The sequence below is a fragment of the Rhinoraja longicauda genome, chromosome 12 (assembly GCF_053455715.1).
Source record: "Rhinoraja longicauda isolate Sanriku21f chromosome 12, sRhiLon1.1, whole genome shotgun sequence".
NCBI classification, from domain to species: Eukaryota; Metazoa; Chordata; class Chondrichthyes; order Rajiformes; family Arhynchobatidae; genus Rhinoraja; species Rhinoraja longicauda.
Window position 1 is genome coordinate 29931118 of NC_135964.1, and position 18569 is coordinate 29949686.

General features: G+C 48.9%; 1 protein-coding gene across 2 annotated transcripts in view; it reads right to left on the reverse strand.

Moving 5' to 3' along the window:
• epsti1 (epithelial stromal interaction 1) overlaps nucleotides 1-17983 on the reverse strand; it is a 29310-nt gene extending 11327 nt beyond the window's left edge. The window contains exons 1-5 of one of the 2 annotated variants that reach the window (XM_078409372.1): nucleotides 17636-17983; nucleotides 8233-8291; nucleotides 7592-7675; nucleotides 2835-2908; nucleotides 1532-1689 (exon numbers count right to left, since the gene is read on the reverse strand). In XM_078409372.1, the coding sequence (XP_078265498.1) occupies nucleotides 1532-1689; nucleotides 2835-2908; nucleotides 7592-7675; nucleotides 8233-8291; nucleotides 17636-17811 (551 nt within the window). In that variant the 5' untranslated portion in view covers nucleotides 17812-17983. The remainder of the gene's footprint in view (nucleotides 1-1531; nucleotides 1690-2834; nucleotides 2909-7591; nucleotides 7676-8232; nucleotides 8292-17635) is intronic. The other variant, XM_078409373.1, reaches the window with a different exon arrangement.
• Nucleotides 17984-18569: the final 586 nt, after the last annotated feature.

The following is an 18569-nucleotide window of genomic DNA, read 5'->3' on the forward strand; positions in this document are numbered from 1 at the left end:
TGTATAAGCCATCACTTCTACAGTGAAAGGAAAATGGAAGACAATCCCCCAGCGACAAACCAACTTCCAATATACCATGGCTGTGAATTTTTCAAATAGGCTGGGCAGTATTTCTAATTGCAAACTGGGCAATCAATGCCTTAAATATCTTGTGAACAAATGCCATTCAACAGGCCAAGATGGGATCTTGAGAGCTACAATGCTAGCTTACTGCAAGATACCATCTTGGTACAGGAACTGAAGCACAATTTAGGAACAGCCACCTGAAAGTTTGCTAAACAACCGATTCCTTTTTTACTTTTCCTCAGACACTCATTAAAAAACCTCCATGGTATGTTGTTGATAGGTGGATATTGCCTCAAATAACACCCATTCCCATCAGCATCCTCTAGAATGGAGTAAATGCACTAGAGATGGAAATTTTAAGCACAACTTACAGCCAGGGTGGCACGGTGACGCAACAGTAGTGTTGCTGTCTTTTCTCGCACCAGAGACCTGGGTTCGATTCTGATTACGAGTGCTATCTGTATGGAGTTTGTACGTTCTCACCATGGCCTGTGTGGGTTTTCTCCAGGAGCTCCAGTTTCCTCCCACACTCCAAAGATGTACAGGTTTGTAGGCTAATGTGCATGGTAAAATTGTAAATAGTTCCTGATATGTGTAGGATAGTGTTAGTATATGGGGATTACTGGTCGGCATGGACTCGGTGGGCCAAAAGGCTCGTTTCCGCACCGTATCTCTAAACTAAACTAAGACACTTACCATTTTAAAGGCTTTCTCACAGTTTAATTTTCAATGCTGCAGTATTGTAAAGCTGGTCCTGAAATGCTTTGGGAAACCTACTGCCATTATTACATTAATTCTCTGAGGACTTCCACGAAGAGTGTGCTTGCCACTCCACTTCAATGAGCATTATTTGAGAATTACTATGAGAAAGACATGTGGACAAGAAATGGCAGAAGAACGGGAGGCCAGGCAGTGTCATCAACTAATGCTAAGAAAGGGCTATAAGGGTGGTGGGCACGGTTCGTTCCTTAATGCTTCAGGCTCGTGTATATTGCTTCTCCCGTGGACTCCTGCAATCAGGGGCAATTCTGCATCTGCAAAACCATGCAGATAGCTTTTGAAGCAAACTTACAATGTTCTGAATGTGGTAACTCTTGAGTATTCAGTGGATGTGGGTGCAAGCAGCCAGATTCTGTACACTGAATGTTTTTTCCAGACCTGTAATGTTTATACTTTTGTGTGCATCATTGAAAAGTGAAAATATACTGACAGGAGCAAAGCCACAATGGATTCCAGACACTTCTCCAAGATGCTGTGAAATGAACTCATGTGCCATGAGTTGCTGTATGTCCCATTTAAATGGCTGTACATCCTCAACCACAAACCCACTGAACCTCTCCATTTCCATTATCTAGAGCGACTGTTCCGGTCCTCGATCTACCAGTGAGTGCAGGAAGCCTGAAGCTTCACCTCAGGTTGAAGAATGGCCAGTGCTGCTTCACTGACCCTTCTTGATGACACTTACTGCTGGTGCTGGCGATGCTGCTGTGCTTTCCTCTGCATGTCCTCCTGCTTCCTTTTCTCCTCAAGTTTATTAGCTTTTTCTCTCTGAATATCCTTCATTTTTTGATTGTCGAGTTCTTCAGCTTCTTTCCTTTTCCGTTCATACTCTTCTTTTTTGGCCTGATGGTACGAAGAAATATTAACAAGAATATCAATAACAAGCAGCAGGTATATGGAACAAGCTGCCAGAGGAAGTGGTAGAGGCAGGTATAATTACAATGTTGAAAAGTCATTCGGATAGGTACATGGATAGTATGTGGACGAAATGCAGGCAAGTGGGTCTAGCTTGGGTAGGTCACTTGGTCGGCATGGGTCTGTTTCCTTGCTGCAAACTGTTAAGACACTAATTCATTGAAAAATATGGATTTTGGGAATGGAGGAACAGAGCATTGGGGTTTGGTTTGGGTACCGGCTACCAATGCTGGGCAAAGGGGTTACTGATATCTGTACGTGTTACCGTGTGGCCAAACTGAACCTCACAGCTTGGGTTTAGGTAAACGAGGTAGAACTCTGCTAAGGTGGGAGCATATGCCATCTGCCTTTTTAACTATTTGTTCAACCTGCCTGCTAGCATTTTGCAAATCATACATAGAACACCTAGATCTCTCTGAACTTCACTCACTACCCCAACTAAATGGTTTAGTTACCAGGAATGAATACAATACTCCAAGTGTTTTATAAAGTTGCAACATAATGCCCCAATGCTTATATTCAATGCACTGACCTATGAAGGCAAGCATGCCATATGCCCTTTCACCACCTGTGTCGCCACTTCTTGAGAACCATGTGCTGGATTCCTAAGGTTTCTCTGTTGTTTAACCTTCTTCAGTACCCTACCTGAATTTATCCTCCCCCTATTTGACATTTGAACAGGTACATGGTTTTGAGGGATATGGAACAAATACAGAAAAATGTGGTTAGCCTCGGTCAGCATCTTGGCTGGAACATACAAGTCGAGTTGAAAGACCTGTTTTTGTGCTGTATCACTCCATGAATCCATGTTTCATTCAGTAGTGAGAATATCTGATTGTTGCATGATTTTTGAACAAGAATATGCATGAAAGCAGATGGAGAACAACATTTCAATGCAGCATTTTACATTCTGTAATACACCGAATGAGTTCTGGAAATAGATTCAATAATAAAGTGAAGGAAAAGTCCATAACATGGGGAAAGTGTTTTGGACAAGGAACAACCCTTTTGACAAATGCACAATTGGCAAACATTCTGCTTATGCACGGAACGATTTGATGGTTTCTACTTACTCTTTGTTGGAGCTTCGACCCTTGGAGATTTATTTGTTGTTGTCGTCTTACTTTATCCTCTGAAGTAAGTCCACCTGAAAGGGAAGAAAATGAGAAATCAATATGGGGATGAAAAGAAGGCGATTCGGAGACATTATGGTTGAGTGGATTATTGGTTGTGAAGATTGTGTGCTGTTAGATGTTGGATGAATTGAGCTGCTTATCAAGTCATGGACAAATAACATTGCACCTTTCTCAAATGGGTGGAAAATACTGATTAGCAGGGTTGAAAATAACTTCATGATGTTACTGCACCACAAATCTTCCAATCAAATTCCCTGGTGAATTTATAACAGGAAGCAAGGAATCTCGGGAAAGTGATATTGAATATGGGCCAGTGAGGGGCTAGACTACTGATGTTCAACATGTAGGAATTGATGAGCTGTTTAACGTAAATGCCACAATCAATCGGAAACCCAAATGCATGCTTTAATTATCAGTGAAGTGTTAGTTTATTAGAGAAAGCCTTATGTAGTTTAATGATGACACTGCAACTGTGTAGTTATGAAGTCATCATACAAGGCGGCACGGTGGCGCAGTGGTAGAGTTGCTGCCTTACAGCACCAGAGACCCGGGTTCGATCCCGACTATGGGTGCTGTCTGTACAGAGTTTGTAATTTCTTCCCATGGGTTTTCTCCGAGATCTTTGGTTTCCTCCCACACTCCAAAGATGTACAGGTTTGTAGGTTAATTGGCTTGGTATACATGCAAATTATCCCGAATGTGCATAGGATAGTGTTAATGTGCGGGGATCGCTGGTCAGTGTGGACTCGGTGGCTGAAGAGCCTGTTTCCATACTAGTATAAGAAAATAACTGCAGATGCTGGTACAAATCGAAGGTATTTATTCACAAAATGCTGGAGTAACTCAGCAGGTCAGGCAGCATCTCGGGAGAGAGGGAATGGGTGACGTTACGGGTCGAGACCCTTCTTCAGATGTCAGGGGGGCGGGACAAAGGAAGGATATAGGTGGAGACAGTAAGATAGAGGGAGATCTGGGAAGGAGGAGGGGAAGAGAGGGACAGAGGAACTATCTAAAGTTGGAGAAGTCAATGTTCATACCACTGGGCTGCAAGCTGCCCAGGCAAAATATGAGGTGCTGTTCCTCTAATTTCCGGTGGGCCTCACTATGGCACTGGAGGAGGCCCATGACAGAAAGGTCAGACTGGGAATGGGAGGGGGAGTTGAAGTGCTCGGCCACCGGGAGATCAGTTTGGTTAATGCGGACCGAGAGCAGGTGTTGAGCTAAGCGATCGCCGAGCCTGCGCTTGGTTTCGCCGATGTAAATAAGTTGACATCTAGAGCAGCGGATGCAATAGATGAGGTTGGAGGAGGTGCAGGTGAACTCTTGTCTCACCTGGAAAGACTGTTTGAGTCCTTGGATGGAGTTGAGGGGGGAGGTAAAGGGACAGGTGTTGCATCTCGTGCGGTTGCAGGGGAAAGTGCCCGGGGATGGGGTGGTTTGGGTAGGAAGGTACGAGTGGACCAGGGAGTTACGGAGGGAACGGTCTCTGCGGAACGCAGAGAGGGGAGGGGATGGGAAGATATGGCCAGTGGTGGGGTCCCGTTGTAGGTGACGGAAATGTTAGCGGATGATTTGTTGGATCCGCTGGCTGGTGGGGTGGAAGGTGAGAACGAGGGGGATTCTGTCCTTGTTGCGAGTGGGGGGAGGGGGAGCAAGAGCGGAGCTGCGGGATGTAGAAGAGACCCTAGTGAGAGCCTCATCTATAATGGAGGAGGGGAAGCCCCGTTTCCTGAAGAATGAGGACATCTCTGACGCCCTAGTGTGAAACACCTCATCCCGGGCGCAGATGGAGGAATTGGGAGTAGGGGATAGACTTTTTGCAGGGGACCGGGTGGGAAGAAGTGTAGTCCAGATAGCTGTGCGAGTCAGTGGGTTTATAGTAAATGTCCGTCACTAGTCTGTCTCCTGTGATGGAGATGGTGAGGTCCAGAAACGGGAGGGAGATGTCGGAGATAGTCCAGGTATATTTAAGGGCAGGATGGAAATTGGAAGTGAAGTGTATGAAGTCAGTGAGTTCTGCATGGGTGCAAGAGGTAGCACCAATGCAGTCGTCGATGTAGCGGAGGTAGAGTTCGGGGATGGGGCTAGTGTACGCCCGGAACAGGGATTGTTCGACGTACCCGACAAAGAGGCAGGCGTAGCTAGGGCCCATGCGAGTGCCCATAGCTTCGCCTCTGGTTTGTAGGAAGTGGGAGGAGTCAAAGGAGAAGTTGTTGAGGGTAAGAACCAGCTCTGCTAGGCGGAGGAGAGTGTTGGTAGATGGGGATTGGCTGGTTCTACAGTCGAGGAAGAAACGGAGGGCTTCGAGACCATCCTTGTGGGGGATGGAAGTGTAGAGTAACTGGACATCCATGGTAAAGATGAGCGAGTGGGGGCCTGGGAACCGGAAGTTATCAAGGAGATGGAGAGCATGTGAGGTGTCTTGGACGTAGATGGGGAGGGATTTAACCAGGGGGGATAGGATGGAGTCGAGGTACGTGGAAATAAGTTCGGTGGGACATGAGCAGGCAGAGACAATGGATCTGCCGGGACAGTTCTGTTTATGGATTTTGGGTAGGAGGTAGAATCGGGTCGTGAGGGGCTGGGGAACTATAAGTTTGGAGGCATTGGAGGGTAGATCACCGGAAATGGTGAGGTCCGTGATGGTGCTGATGATTAAGGTCTGTTTGTCGGTGGGGTCATGGTCCAGGGATAGGTAGGAAGAGGTATCTGAGAGTTGACGCCAGACTACCACAGCACCTCCCTTGTCAGCGGGTTTGATGATTAAGTCCGGGTTGTTGCGGAGTGAGTGGAGGGCTGCACGTTCAGGAGGGGAGAGGTTAGAGTTAGTCAGGGGAGTGGAGAATTTGAGGCAGTTAATGTCACGACGGCAGTTGGAGATAAAAAGTTCTAGTGAGGGTAGTTGGCCAACCGGGGGGTCCAGGAGGAGGGGGTCCGCTGGAGACGGGAGAAGGGGTCATCAGTGGGGGTGAGGACTCCTTCCCATGGAAAAAGGCTCGGAGGCGGCGGAAGAAGAGCTCCACATCATGGCGGACCCGGAACCCGTTGATGTGGGGGCGGAGGGGAACAAAGGTGAGGCCTCTGCTGAGGACAGACCGTTCAGTGTCTGAAAGGGGGAGGTCAGGGAGGATGGTGAACACCCGGCAATGGTGGGGGTTGGGGTCGGATGGAGGCAGGTGGAGGGGATGTATGGTGAGGGGGTGGTGGGTTAGCAGGGCAGAGGGGGGCATGAGGACCCCATGTGGGGAATACTTGGGGTCGCCTGGCTAGAGGGGAAGGGGGAGACCCAGTGGAACCCCTGCTGCGGTTACCTGAAGTAGGGGGTGAGCAGTAGGACCCAGCGGTGCTGTGGGACTCTGCCTGGTGGGGGCTGTGGTCCCAGCGCGGTGTCTGTGAGCCGGGTGGAGCTGCGACCTGTTGTTGGTCCTGGGAGCCGGGTACAGCAGCGGCTGCGACCTGCTGCTGGGCGGTGGAGCGGTGCGGGTCGACACGGTCGTTGGGAGAGGCCCACCGTGAACTGGAGCCCGGGTAAGTGGCGGTCGGCGGCGGTGAAGAGGTCGGGAAGGTCGGCGGCGGCTGCGGTGAAGAGGTCGGCATACTATATCTCTAAACTAAACTAAACGGAAGTTGCTTTGAATCCAGGAGTATGCCTAGTCATAGATTAGTCATAATGTGAGTGAAGTCAGGAACAAGCTGACTGCTCTTCCTAAATTTACTCCTCATTTCTTGAGAGCTGCTGCATTTTCAGAGGATGACTTAAAATAAGACATACATAATGAATGTTTGGGCTTTTAGGAGTACTGAGGAACTTAGAGACATTGGTGTATAAGTGTTTAGAACCTTGTAGGTAGCTACAGAGTTTGAAGATGGTGAATGTGCAAGGAGTACTTTCCTTCATTGCGCACAATTCTGGTTGCCACAATCAAGGATGGATGTGATTGTACTGGGAATGATGCAGAGGAGATTCACCATGATTTTGCGTGGGATGGTGTTTTAGTTATGAAGAGACTGGCCTTGTTTTCTTTAGAAAGGAGGAGGCTGAGAGGGGACCTGATGGAGCTGAACAAAATTATGAAGGGCAAAAGTAAAATAGGAAACTTCTCCCCATGGCAGGGGTATCTAAAACTAGAGGGAATAGGTTTAGAGCACGGATAAAAAGGGTTAGAGAGGGGAGCGACATGGTTGTGCAGCAGTAGAGTTGCTGCCTTAGAGAGCTTGCAGTGCCAGAGAAGCAGGTGCTGTCTTACGAATTTTGTACGTTCTCCCCTTGACCACGTGGGTTTTCTCCGAGATCTTCGGTTTCCTTCCACACTCCAAAGATGTACAGGTTTATTGGTTAATTGGTGGGTTTTTATACTTGGTATATGTGTAAATTTCCCCTAATGTGTAGGATAGTGTTAATGTGTGGGGATCGCTGGTCGGTGAGGACACGGTGGGCTGAAGGGCCTGTTTCCACGCTGTATCTCTAAACTAAAGGATCTGAGGAAGGACTTTCTCATCCATTGCCCACTCACTGACTGAGTTAGCGGTGGAAGCAGAGATCTCATGGTATTTAAGAATTATTTTGGCGAATGCTTGAATTATCAGTCCACAGACCAAGTGTAGATTGTATTTGTCTGGTTGGTTACTTGATGGTCAATAAGGACACAGTGGGCTGAAGGGGATGTCAATTTCCCTCAGCCCCTAATTCTTACCCAAACGCATGGGAGCCAAGCTGAGGGGACCAGGTTTGTGAGCTTCCTTCCACTGCCTCAGATCCTCTAGTTCCTTGTTAGCCACTGCGATAAAGAGCACCAGTGTTAGTCCAAGGCTGCCATGTGAGCCGAATACACAGCTTATGAATAACATGCACTTAATCACAAATATTCCTTTCACATGCACCGATCAAAATGGCGACTTAGTTGCAAACAATTCTAAGCAAAACAAATTGGAAGTGAGAGAACTGAAAACGACTGTTATAACCTTCTTTTCACATATCTTAATCGGCTTCTGCTCCTGGAACAGTATGAAAAACTTGCAATTATGCAGCCAGTTTAACATTGCAATTGGAGAATCTTGGACAGATGCAGGCTGGGGGAAGTTACAGAGACATGGGATAGTAATGCAATGCTAGAACAAAAACTTTTGTTCACAACTGAATGCTGTACTGGGAACAAAACTAATTCAGCAAATAGATATCTCCAGCTGAAGCTAATTACAAAACTAGAATTTTAGAAGAGCTCTGATTTATCATGGAGGAAAAGTCAGGAAAGCATTGGAATCAGAAACATGGATAAGATTTCAGCAGGGAATTGCTAAGTTGAAATGATATTATTTTCTTTATTTAAATACTTACTTTGCTGCAATTGAGATCGCTTGCTTACGTTCGGTGCAATCATCGAATATCCACCCCGACTGTAGATTTAAAAATAGACACTTTTTTGTAAATTGTTTGTTAGAAATAACGATTAGGCTTTACATCATAGGAAGGGGCCAAAACGTCTGAGGCTACAGTTTTCTAATATGTATATGGGTGTTTTTGTAAATACAGCACTCAGTAATGAAATTGAAGGTTTCCAAACTTCCAGATTATTTTCCTGTTTTTTAATGTAATTTTCCCATTGTTTCATATCCTATATTTTAAGAAGTGTAGATCATGGTGTATAGCCAAAATAATGAGATGAAGCAAAAATAAATAAATCCGTTATTACAAAGAAATCTATCATATATGTCCCTGTGGTTTCTTGCCTTTTTAATGAAGATTTTCAAGCAGGATTTCATCAAATCCTCAGGCTACTTTATACCAGAAAGATTACATTCATTTTGCAATTAAATAACTCTACATAAGCCAAATTCTGATTATGCTTATGATTTTTATCATTTATTACCCGATAAGATGGTTTTATGATGCCCCACGTTTTTGCAGCAGAACGTGAATAGCAGTGTCAATATGGTTACGTGTTAAATGGGTGAATTAAAAGCATGTACATTTATTGTTTTTTTTATATTGAAATACTTAATAATGAATAGAACTTAAAATCATGAAATAAAAATCTAGTTTGTTCACCTATTTTAGCGATGTCTCATTCTGTTGTCTCCCCACGTTGAGTTACTTCGTGAATGCTACTTATAGCGCTATAACTGTTTTTTTAGCACTTGTTACGATTTTTTTTTAATTAAAAAAACGCAATTATAATGATCCTGCCGTGAACTACGGGCCACTTGGTGGGTTACGTGATGACATTTTGTAAGGGAGCTTCGAAATCAGTAAGTGTCCCATATGTCTTACATGTTTTATAATTTTTTTCCTTGTTTTTTAAAAATTTTAAAAGTATTAAATTTGGGTCGATTTTGATCACAAATTAGCTCAAAACGATCATGGGTAGATCCATTTTTTATCCTGTGGTATTTCATTATGATTTAATGACTTTCAAAATTTGGTCTCCCATGTCACAGGTTTGGTACCCTTATTTACGGAAACACCCATATACTCTGTAGAATTAGTTGAAAATATACAAGCTGTGGTAAAAGAATAGAGTTAAGGATTCTGAGACCCTCTGCCTGAACCAGGAAAGAGAAAAAAACAAGTACTTTTTCGGCAGCAAAAATGGTGGAGGAGGAATGGGAGGAGGAATTTGGGAATATTGGGAATATTGTAGTGGCCTGGCTGAGGCTAGAAAAAGGATGGACGCCAGGCAGGTTTAGAAAGTTCTTTATTTGGTTGTGAGCCTCCACTCACAACGAAGTCCACCGTAGGGATGAACCACTCCCCCAAACGGCCTGAGTATTAACCCCGTAAGCCTGTCCGTCAAGTGCCGAGGGGGCTGACCCTAGGAGTGGCCTGATACCCAGGGACCGCCATAATATCTTCAATATGATGAGATCAAATTAGTCAATGAAGAGGGTGCAGCAGAAATATATATTTTAGAGCTGAAGAGGCTGGGGTGCGGGGGTGGTGCAGGCGTACATATTTTTAAGGGGTAAGATAGGTTGACAGAAGTTTTCCCCATAGCAGAGGTGTCTAAATCGAGAGGGTATAGGTTAAGCATGAGGGTTAAAAGAGTTTGGAGGCATTTGAGGAATAATATTTTTACCAAGGGAATGGGTGGAACTTGGAATGCAGTGCACGAGGAGAAGGTGAAGGCAGCTACTTTTGCAACATTTAAGAAGTATTCAGATGAATACTTAAATTGGCGGATGTTCGGCAGGGCTTGCTTGCCATCACTTCCTACATAGTGAAATTATGGGACAGCTCAAGCGACAGCGAAGCATCCCTCCCATACAAGCTCAATGCTTTCAATGCATGCTTTGATAGGGAGAACACTGATGTGTCTTCCCAGGTCCCCATAGCCAACAATGGTATTATAATCTCAGTCACAGAGGTCAACGTCAGAAAATCCTTCAGGAAGTTAAAGCCTCAAAAAGCGTCTGAATCTGATGGTATACCTGGTCATGTTCTTAAAACCTGTGCAGACTAACTGGCCGGGTTTTATGCTGACATCTTCAACCTCTCATTAGTGAGATTGGAGGTTCCTACCGGTATTAAAGGGGCATCAGTACCGGTGCCCATGAAGAGTCAGGTGACGTGCCACAATGACTACCAACCTGTGGCACTAACATCCGTGGTGTTGAAGTGATTTGAGAAGTTGGTTATGGCACATATCAACTTCTAAGTCAACAAGAACCTGGACCTGCTACAATTTGCCTACCACCACAACAGGAAAACGGAAGATGTGATCTCAATGGCTCTCCACTCTGCACTCGACCACATAGGCAATAAACCACATACTGCATGTCAGGTTGTCGTTCTTAGACCACAGCTCGGCGTTGAACACCATCATATCCTCCAAGCTGGTTTCCAAACTCACCGAACTGTCTCCGCATATCCCTCTGCAGCTGTCCATGACTTCCTCATCAACCGACCACAATCTATATAAATTGGCAACAACACTTCCTCCTCGATAACCATCATCACTAGAGCACCTCAAGGCTGCATGCTCAGCATCCTGCTCTATTCATTCTATATTTACAACAGTGTAGAATGACACATTTCCAACTCAATCTTTAAGTTCACTGACAACACCACCGTTGCTGATTTGCAGATGACAATGAGTCACAGAGACCGATCGATTGACCAAATGGTGCCAGAACAACAACATTGCTCTCAACATCAGTAAGACGAAGAAACAGATATGATCAGGGTGGTGTGGCTCTCTAATGAAGTGAGCTGCCTTTTTGAGGTAGTGACTTGTAGATCCTTTCTATGGGAGGGTGGAGAAGGTGGGGGAAGGTGGGGGAGGGGGGCAGTGTTGACCACTTTTTGCAATCTTCTTCGTTCCTGGGAATTCGAGTTGCCGAGCCAGGCCGTGATGCAAGCAGACAACGCTCTCTACCGTACCCCTGCAGAGGTTCAACAGAGCAGTCACTGACATACAGAATCTCCTCAATCTCCTAAGGAAGTAGAGATGTTGATGGGCTTTCTTTCTGATTGCATCCTCTTCCAAAGTCCACAATCAGTTCAAGTAAGAATTTCATTGTTCCGCTTTGGGACAAATGACAATAAAACACTCTTGACTCTTAACACCCATACTTTACTTCTTTTTTTGAAGATCCGATATGCCTTTGTTAAAAATAGAGGAGCGGGTGCATCTGTTCCTCCATTCCAATGAATATTTTGTAGTGGCCTGGTGGAGGCCAGAGAAAAGGAAAGACGCCAGGCAGTTTTAGATAAAGGTCTTTATTAGGCTGTGAGCTCCTGTCCACCTAGGGATGAGCCACGCCTCCCCACGGGCTGGCTTTTAACCCCTTACGCCTGTCCGTCAAGTGACGAGGGGGCTGACCCAAGGAGTGGCCTGATCCCCAGGGACCGCCACAGGACCCCCCCCCCAAGAACCGGAGGTACAAAACGGACAGGAGGGCGCACGAGGCGCACCACGACCGGCGCAGGGACCGGCAGACACTGGCGGGGGTAACGTGGACGGGGTCGACCGCGCGGGCGGGGCTGCACAACCGGCACCGGCCGATCAATGTCCACGTGTGCCGGCTTCAGCCGTGCAACCGAAACAGTCTCGCTGCGACCCCGCATGTCCAGAACGAATGTGGCCGAGCCGTGTTGCAGGACCCGGAAGGGGCCCTTGTACGGCCGTTGGAGAGGTGATCGGTGAGCGTCCCTGCGCAGGAACACAAACTGGCAGTCCTCCAGAGCGGCAGGGACGTGTGGATGGAAGGTCCCATGATGTGACGTGGGCACAGGTGCCAGCCTGCCCACCGTCTGCCGAAGACGTTGCAGGGTGTCCGAAGGCTGCTCCACTCGACCCTGTGGGATGAACTCCTCGGGAACCGTCAAGGGGGCCCCGTACACCAACTCGGCGGAGGAGGAGGCCAAGTCCTTTTTGGGTGCGGTGCGGATCCCAAGCAAAACCCACGGCAGGGCGTCCACCCAGTCTGGGTCCGTGAGCCGAGCCTTCAGGGCAGCCTTCAGCTGGCGGTGAGAGCGTTCCACCAACCCGTTCGACTTGGGATGGTACGCCGTAGTGTGGTGTAGGCGGACATCCAAGAGGCGTGCCATGGCCGACCACAGTTCCGAAGTGAACTGCGGCCCCCGGTCGGATGTAATGTCCAGTGGCACCCCGAGCCGGGCGATCCAGTGCGCCGAGCAAGGCCTGAGCGCAGGTGGCCGTCGAGGTGTCCGCCAGCAGAATGGCCTCCGGCCACCGCGTGAAGCGATCGACCACGGTGAAGAGGTGGGTCATGCCCCGGGACGGCGGCAGCGGCCCCACGATGTCCACATAAATGTGGTCGAACCGCTGTCGAGGGACACCAAACTCCTGCAGAGGCGAACGCATATGTCGCTGGATTTTTGCAGTTTGGCACGGGATGCAGGTGCTTGCCCAGTGTGCGACCTGCTTACGCAGCCCGTGCCACATGAAGCGGGAGGCTACGAGGGCCACCGTCGCCCGAATGGAGGGGTGAGACAGCCCGTGGAGCACCTCGAATACCCTGCGCCGGCAGGGACGATGGGCCGCGGCAGGCCAGTGGAGGTGTCGAACAGCGTTGTGTCCCCTGGGCCCTTTGTAGGACGGCGTGGACCGCGGGTCTAGACAGGGCGTCGGCCACCCTGTTGTTTTTGCCCTCCACGAAACGAATTGAGGTGGTGTACTCAGACACGTACGCCAATTGCCTTTGTTGCCGCGCAGACCACGGATCCGAAACCTTGGCGAACGCAAAGGTGAGCGGCTTGTGGTCTGTAAATGCGGTGAAGGGTCTCCCCTCCAGGAAGTACCGAAAGTGGCATACGGCGAGGAGTTCCCGGTCGAACGCGCTGTAACGTCGTTGGGCCCCGCTGAGGTGCCTGCTAAAGAAGGCGAGTGGCCGCCAACACCCGTCGATGTGCTGCTCTAGCACCGCAACGACCGCCCACGTCAGAAGCGTCCACGGTCAGGGCGGTTGGGGCATCCTCCTTGGGATGGACGAGCATCGTGACCCTGGCCAGGGCCTCCTTAGCGTGCTCAAACGCCGCTCCTGCTTCGTCCCACTCGACCTCCTTGCGACGACCAGCCATGAGGTGGAAGAGTGGGTGCATAGTTCCGGCTACCGCCGGCAGGAAGCGGTGATAGAAGGAAATCATCCCGGCGAATTCCTGCAGGCCCTTGACAGTGGTCGGTCGGGGGAACCGGCGGACAGCGTCGACCCTGTCCGGAAGAGGTACCACCCCTTGTGGGGTCACCCGATGGCCGAGGAAATCGATGGCCGTCACCCCAAAACGGCACTTGGCGTATTAATGGACAAACCGTACTCGCTGAGGCGTTGACACAGCTGGCGGAGGTGGGTGCAGTGCTCCTGCCTCGAGCGGCTGGCCACGAGTACGTCGTCCAAGTAAACAAACACAAAGTCTAGGCCATGGCACACACAGTCCATAAGCCGTTGGAAGGCCTGTGCGGTGTTCTTCAAACCGAACGGCATCCGTAAAAACTCGAATAGGCCAAACGGAGTAATGATGGCAGTCTTGGGGATGTCGTCGGGGTGGACTGGGATTTGATTATACCCGCGCACAAGGTCCACCTTGGAGAACACGGATGCTCCAGCCAGGTGGGCATTAAAGTCCTGGATGTGCGGGACCGGGTACCTGTCAGCAACGGTCGCGTCATTCAAGCGTCGATAGTCCCCGTATGGTTGCCAGACCCCGTCCGCCTTAGGGACCAAGTGGAGTGGTGACGCCCACGGGCTATCGGAGGGGCGCACGATGCCCATTGACTCCATCCGACGAAACTCCTCTCGAGCTAGACGGATCTTGTCTGGAGCGAGACGCCGCGCTCGGGCGTGCACGGGCGGCCCGGTGGTGGGGATGTGATGCTGCACCCCGTGTTTGGGAGCGGAGGAGCAGAAGTGGGTTTGAACAATGTCCGGGAAATCCGCCAGGATGCGTGCGTACGTCGCATCCACGGACGACAGGGGTCCGACGTTGGGGGAGACTGGCCTCAGCGTGCTGGAGTGCACCAGGCGCAGCCGCCTGACATCCACGAGCATGGAATGCGCCCGCAGGAAGTCGGCGCCCAGCAGCGGCTGGGAAACATCGGCGATGACGAACCCCCATGTGAACCAGCTGTCGCCGAAGTTAAGGGCGAGCTTGCGGACCCCGTAAGTGTTGATGGGGCTACCGTTCGCCGCAGTGAGGAGGGGGCCGCGTTTGCCCGTATGGATATCGGCGGTAGAAGGAGGTAGGACGCTCACCTCTGCTCCAGTGTCCACGAGGAACCGACCCCCGGTGCGGCGATCCCGAGCGAACACGCGATGGATCTGGCCGGCCGCCGAAGGAATCACTGACGGCCGGCCCCTGCGTTTCCCGGAAAGGCACAAAGTAGGCGACATTGTTTAGCATTTGGTCCCCAGCGACGGTGATAATAGCACCAGCCCCCTCTGCTGGTGTCCGGTGGTGGTGCAGACTGGGATGCCCACCAGCGATCTCCGGTGGCCTCCAGCGGTATTGGAGGTGGTGTTGCTTGGGCCAACCACCAGCGACCTCTGGTGGCGTCTGGCTGAACTGCCGGCGGGCCGTGCGAAAAGGACGTGCCTGCACCGGAGCACCCGATGGCGGCGGGATTTCGCCGCGGAGGTCGCCCTGAAACGGGGTCGACGGCGGCCCTGGCTTGCTGTGCGCCACCCGACGCCGCGGAAAAGACAGCCAGCGCGTCCAGGTCCTCCCGATGGGACATCCAGATCTGGTCAGCGTGCTCGCCCAGCGCCTGCGTGTCGGTGAACGGGTCCCCGGCGAGCTGCGAGCGGAGGTCGGCTGGGAGCTGCCGAAGGTAAGCGTGTTTAAATAGGCAACAGGGCTCGTGGCCGCCCATAAGGGCGAGCATGTCCTCCTCTGCCTGCTGGAACCAGACCTCAGGCTCTTCGGTCCACAGGGTCAGGAGTTTGAGGGAGACGGCATCGAGGTCGGCAGGACCGGGTTGAGCATTACTGCGAGACATCACGACGCGTGATGAATGTCGAGGTCACCAGTGTAGTGGCCTGGCGGAGGCCAGAGAAAAGGCAGGACGCCAGGCAGTTTTAGATAAAGGTCTTTATTAGGCTGTGAGCTCCTGCTCACAGCGTAGTCCACCTAGGGATGAGCCATGCCTCCCCACGGGCTGGCTTTTAACCCCTTACGCCTGTCCGTCAAGTGACGAGGGGGCTGACCTAAGGAGTGGCCTGATCCCCAGGGACCGCCACAATTTCATTATTTTTGTTTTCCTAATCTTATTTCCAAAGGGGAATCCTTGAGGTTCTACTCATATATGCCCATCTTCATGAACGGCTAATCCTGTCCAGGTGTCTTTCATATTCTTAAAACTAATTTTGATGGAATTAATATTTCCCCTAATGAAAAGTGTGGGAAAAAAGCCAAAAATAAAGGCAACACAATTTTTACTCTAATGAGTTGACTTTTGCCCTCCAACCACCACGCTCTGCCTATGGCCACATTTACCTTGATTTCACATACTGTAATCTTTGTTGTGTCTCTTTAACATTTCCTTTGCCTATTCTCAATATGGTATCCTCGATGCTTCGGATTTAGTTAGGTAATCTTTCAATTTCAACCTGTATTTCTAATCAAGAAAAGATGATTTTCCCCTCAAGGCTCTAGAGGATCCAAGATTGACTCCAAGCCTTGGGTGCTGCCTGTTTATAGTTTGCATATCTCCCTTTTGCTCCATGGGAGTTTCCCTGGGTGCTCTGGTTTCCTCCCACAGCCAAAAGACATGCTTGTTCTTCAGAGAACTGTAAATTATAAACTGTAAATTGTAAATTTTAAATCAGGGTAAATTGCCTTTTGTGTAGGTAGGTGGCAGGAAATTTGAGTGGGAGTTGAGAATGGGTATTTGAGAGAGTAAGTGTAGGGAAATATCTCCACGACTATTGTAGGTTAGATACAGTATATTACAGGACTGGCTGGTAGTCACAAACAAGTGAGAGCTTTTTTCCTTGCTGATTCTAAAAGATTACTTTAGAGGGGATATTGCAGTTTTTACTTGCTGGGTGGTTTGCCCTGAATGCTCTCAAGGTGGCAACTTGTGCAGATACAGGTAGACACACCAAACCAGAACTGTTAGTGTGGCATTTAATTCTTTACTCGGATGGGAGATTAGTGTTTTTTGTTACTACCAAAAACATATCACCAACAAGTTCTCCTGATCCAACCACATTGACACGGCAGCCAAGGCACACCACCGCCTTTATTTCCTCAGGAGTCTAAGGAATTTCTGATGGCCTCCAACGTCTCTTACTAATTTTGGCAGATGCACCATAGAGAGCATCCTATCCAGATGCATCAGTTTGGCACCTGGTATGCACAAAAGGACACAAAGTGGTGGAGTAACTCAGCGAGTCAGGCTGCATCTCTGGAGAACATGGTTAGGTGACGATTCAGGTCGAGAACCTTCCTCAGACTGATCAGTCTGAAGAAAGGTCCCAACCCTAAAGTTACCATCCCGTATTTTCTCCAGAGAATCTGTCGGACCTGCTGAGTTACTCCAGCACTTTGTGTCCTTTTTTAACCAAGCTATCGCATTGCCACCCTAGCACATTTTTAACAGCAATTTCTCAACACCTGTAATACTATATACTGCTTTCCGATTTATTTTTCTCGGTTGCACTACCTTGATGTACTCATGTATGGCATGATTTGCCTGAATGGTAAGCAAAATACTTTTTCACTGTCTCTCGGTGTACGTGACGATAAAAAAAAAATCAATACCTCTAAACGGTATCTCTGAACTAAACTAATACCAATCCCAAATATCACTGGCGGAGAGCTGTGCTCCATAACGTGGGATAGATAGATGCTCTCCCCATAGTTATCGTGATCAGCTCCCCTCCCTCCCTCCTTCCTCCTTGCCGTCAACGCGTTCAATTTGACAAGGGACGTGGGCCGGCGGAAACGAAACTGAAAAACGAAACTATTGAGCACGTCTTAATTAAATAAAAATATCAATGTTCTTATTGTACACAGAAATCGCAGCAGACATAAAAAAGAGACAGTTTTAAAAGTTATAGTTAACTATATGTTTCAGCGTCTGTTGTGTGTTTTCAATGCAAAATAGTTTGAGAAAACACATCAATAAACAAAAATGCATTACGACCCCCCATTTGAATGCATTACGATCCCCCATTTGAATGCATTGCGACCCCCCCCCCCCCCCCCAATTTTCTCTCCACATTTGTACAAGTTTGTCACCCGGCTCACAGAGGTAACGTATGGTCTTGCTTGTACTTACTACTGAGGTTGTCCGCTATCGGGCTGCTCTATTCCAGGTTGCTGCTCATCCACCCCGGTTACCCGGTTGGATCCCGGGTTACCCGCTTGACCGGTGAGGTCGTCCTGTGCCGGTGGCTGGTTCATCCCGCCGGCCTGTTCCAGCGGACGGGTATAAACTCCCTTGTTGTAAGACATGGACAAACTTCTGTTATGTGCCGGTGTCAACTGGCAACTGGGGGAGGAGCCCGGTGAAGTGGAGTTATATTTGTGGAATATTCTTACTGGACCAGTGATTCGTGTCAACGGGCGTTCCCACTCACCGCAAGAGACCAAAGTCCAATGAGATCTACATTATGCTGGTATTCAGGAGTCACTTGGTGTTCAGGAGCCTACAGGAACAAATGGTTCAAGAGAATAGGTGGAGTCAGTGCTATAGAGAGAGAGAGAGAGAGCGAGTTGCTTTAAGGCCCTGTCCCAGTTTGGCGTTTTTCAAGGCGGCTGCCGGCAACTGTCATAGTCGTAGCAAGTCGCCGAAAAAACGGTGACTGGACCCCCCTACGACAATGTCTATGACAAGCTACAACAACCTACCACCCAGTCGACGGCAAGCTACCGAAAACCGGCGACACAATCGTCGCAAGTAGAACGTCCACCTACGACCGCACCTACGACAACCTACGACCACAGAGGCGACAACCTACGACAACCGAAGTCAACCTACGTCCACCCTCGACAAGCTACGACAAGCTATGATGCTGAAGACAACTGAAGACAATTCACGTTTCACCCACTTTCCCTATAAAAGGGGGTGTACGGTACGGTTTCCAATCATTCTGCATCATGACTATTTGAAAGTGATGCCATGAGAAACTACTCTGAAATACAATAACTTCATACATCAATTTTCCGTCAAAATGTCAAGAATTTCCTTTATTGATATACAAATATACCAC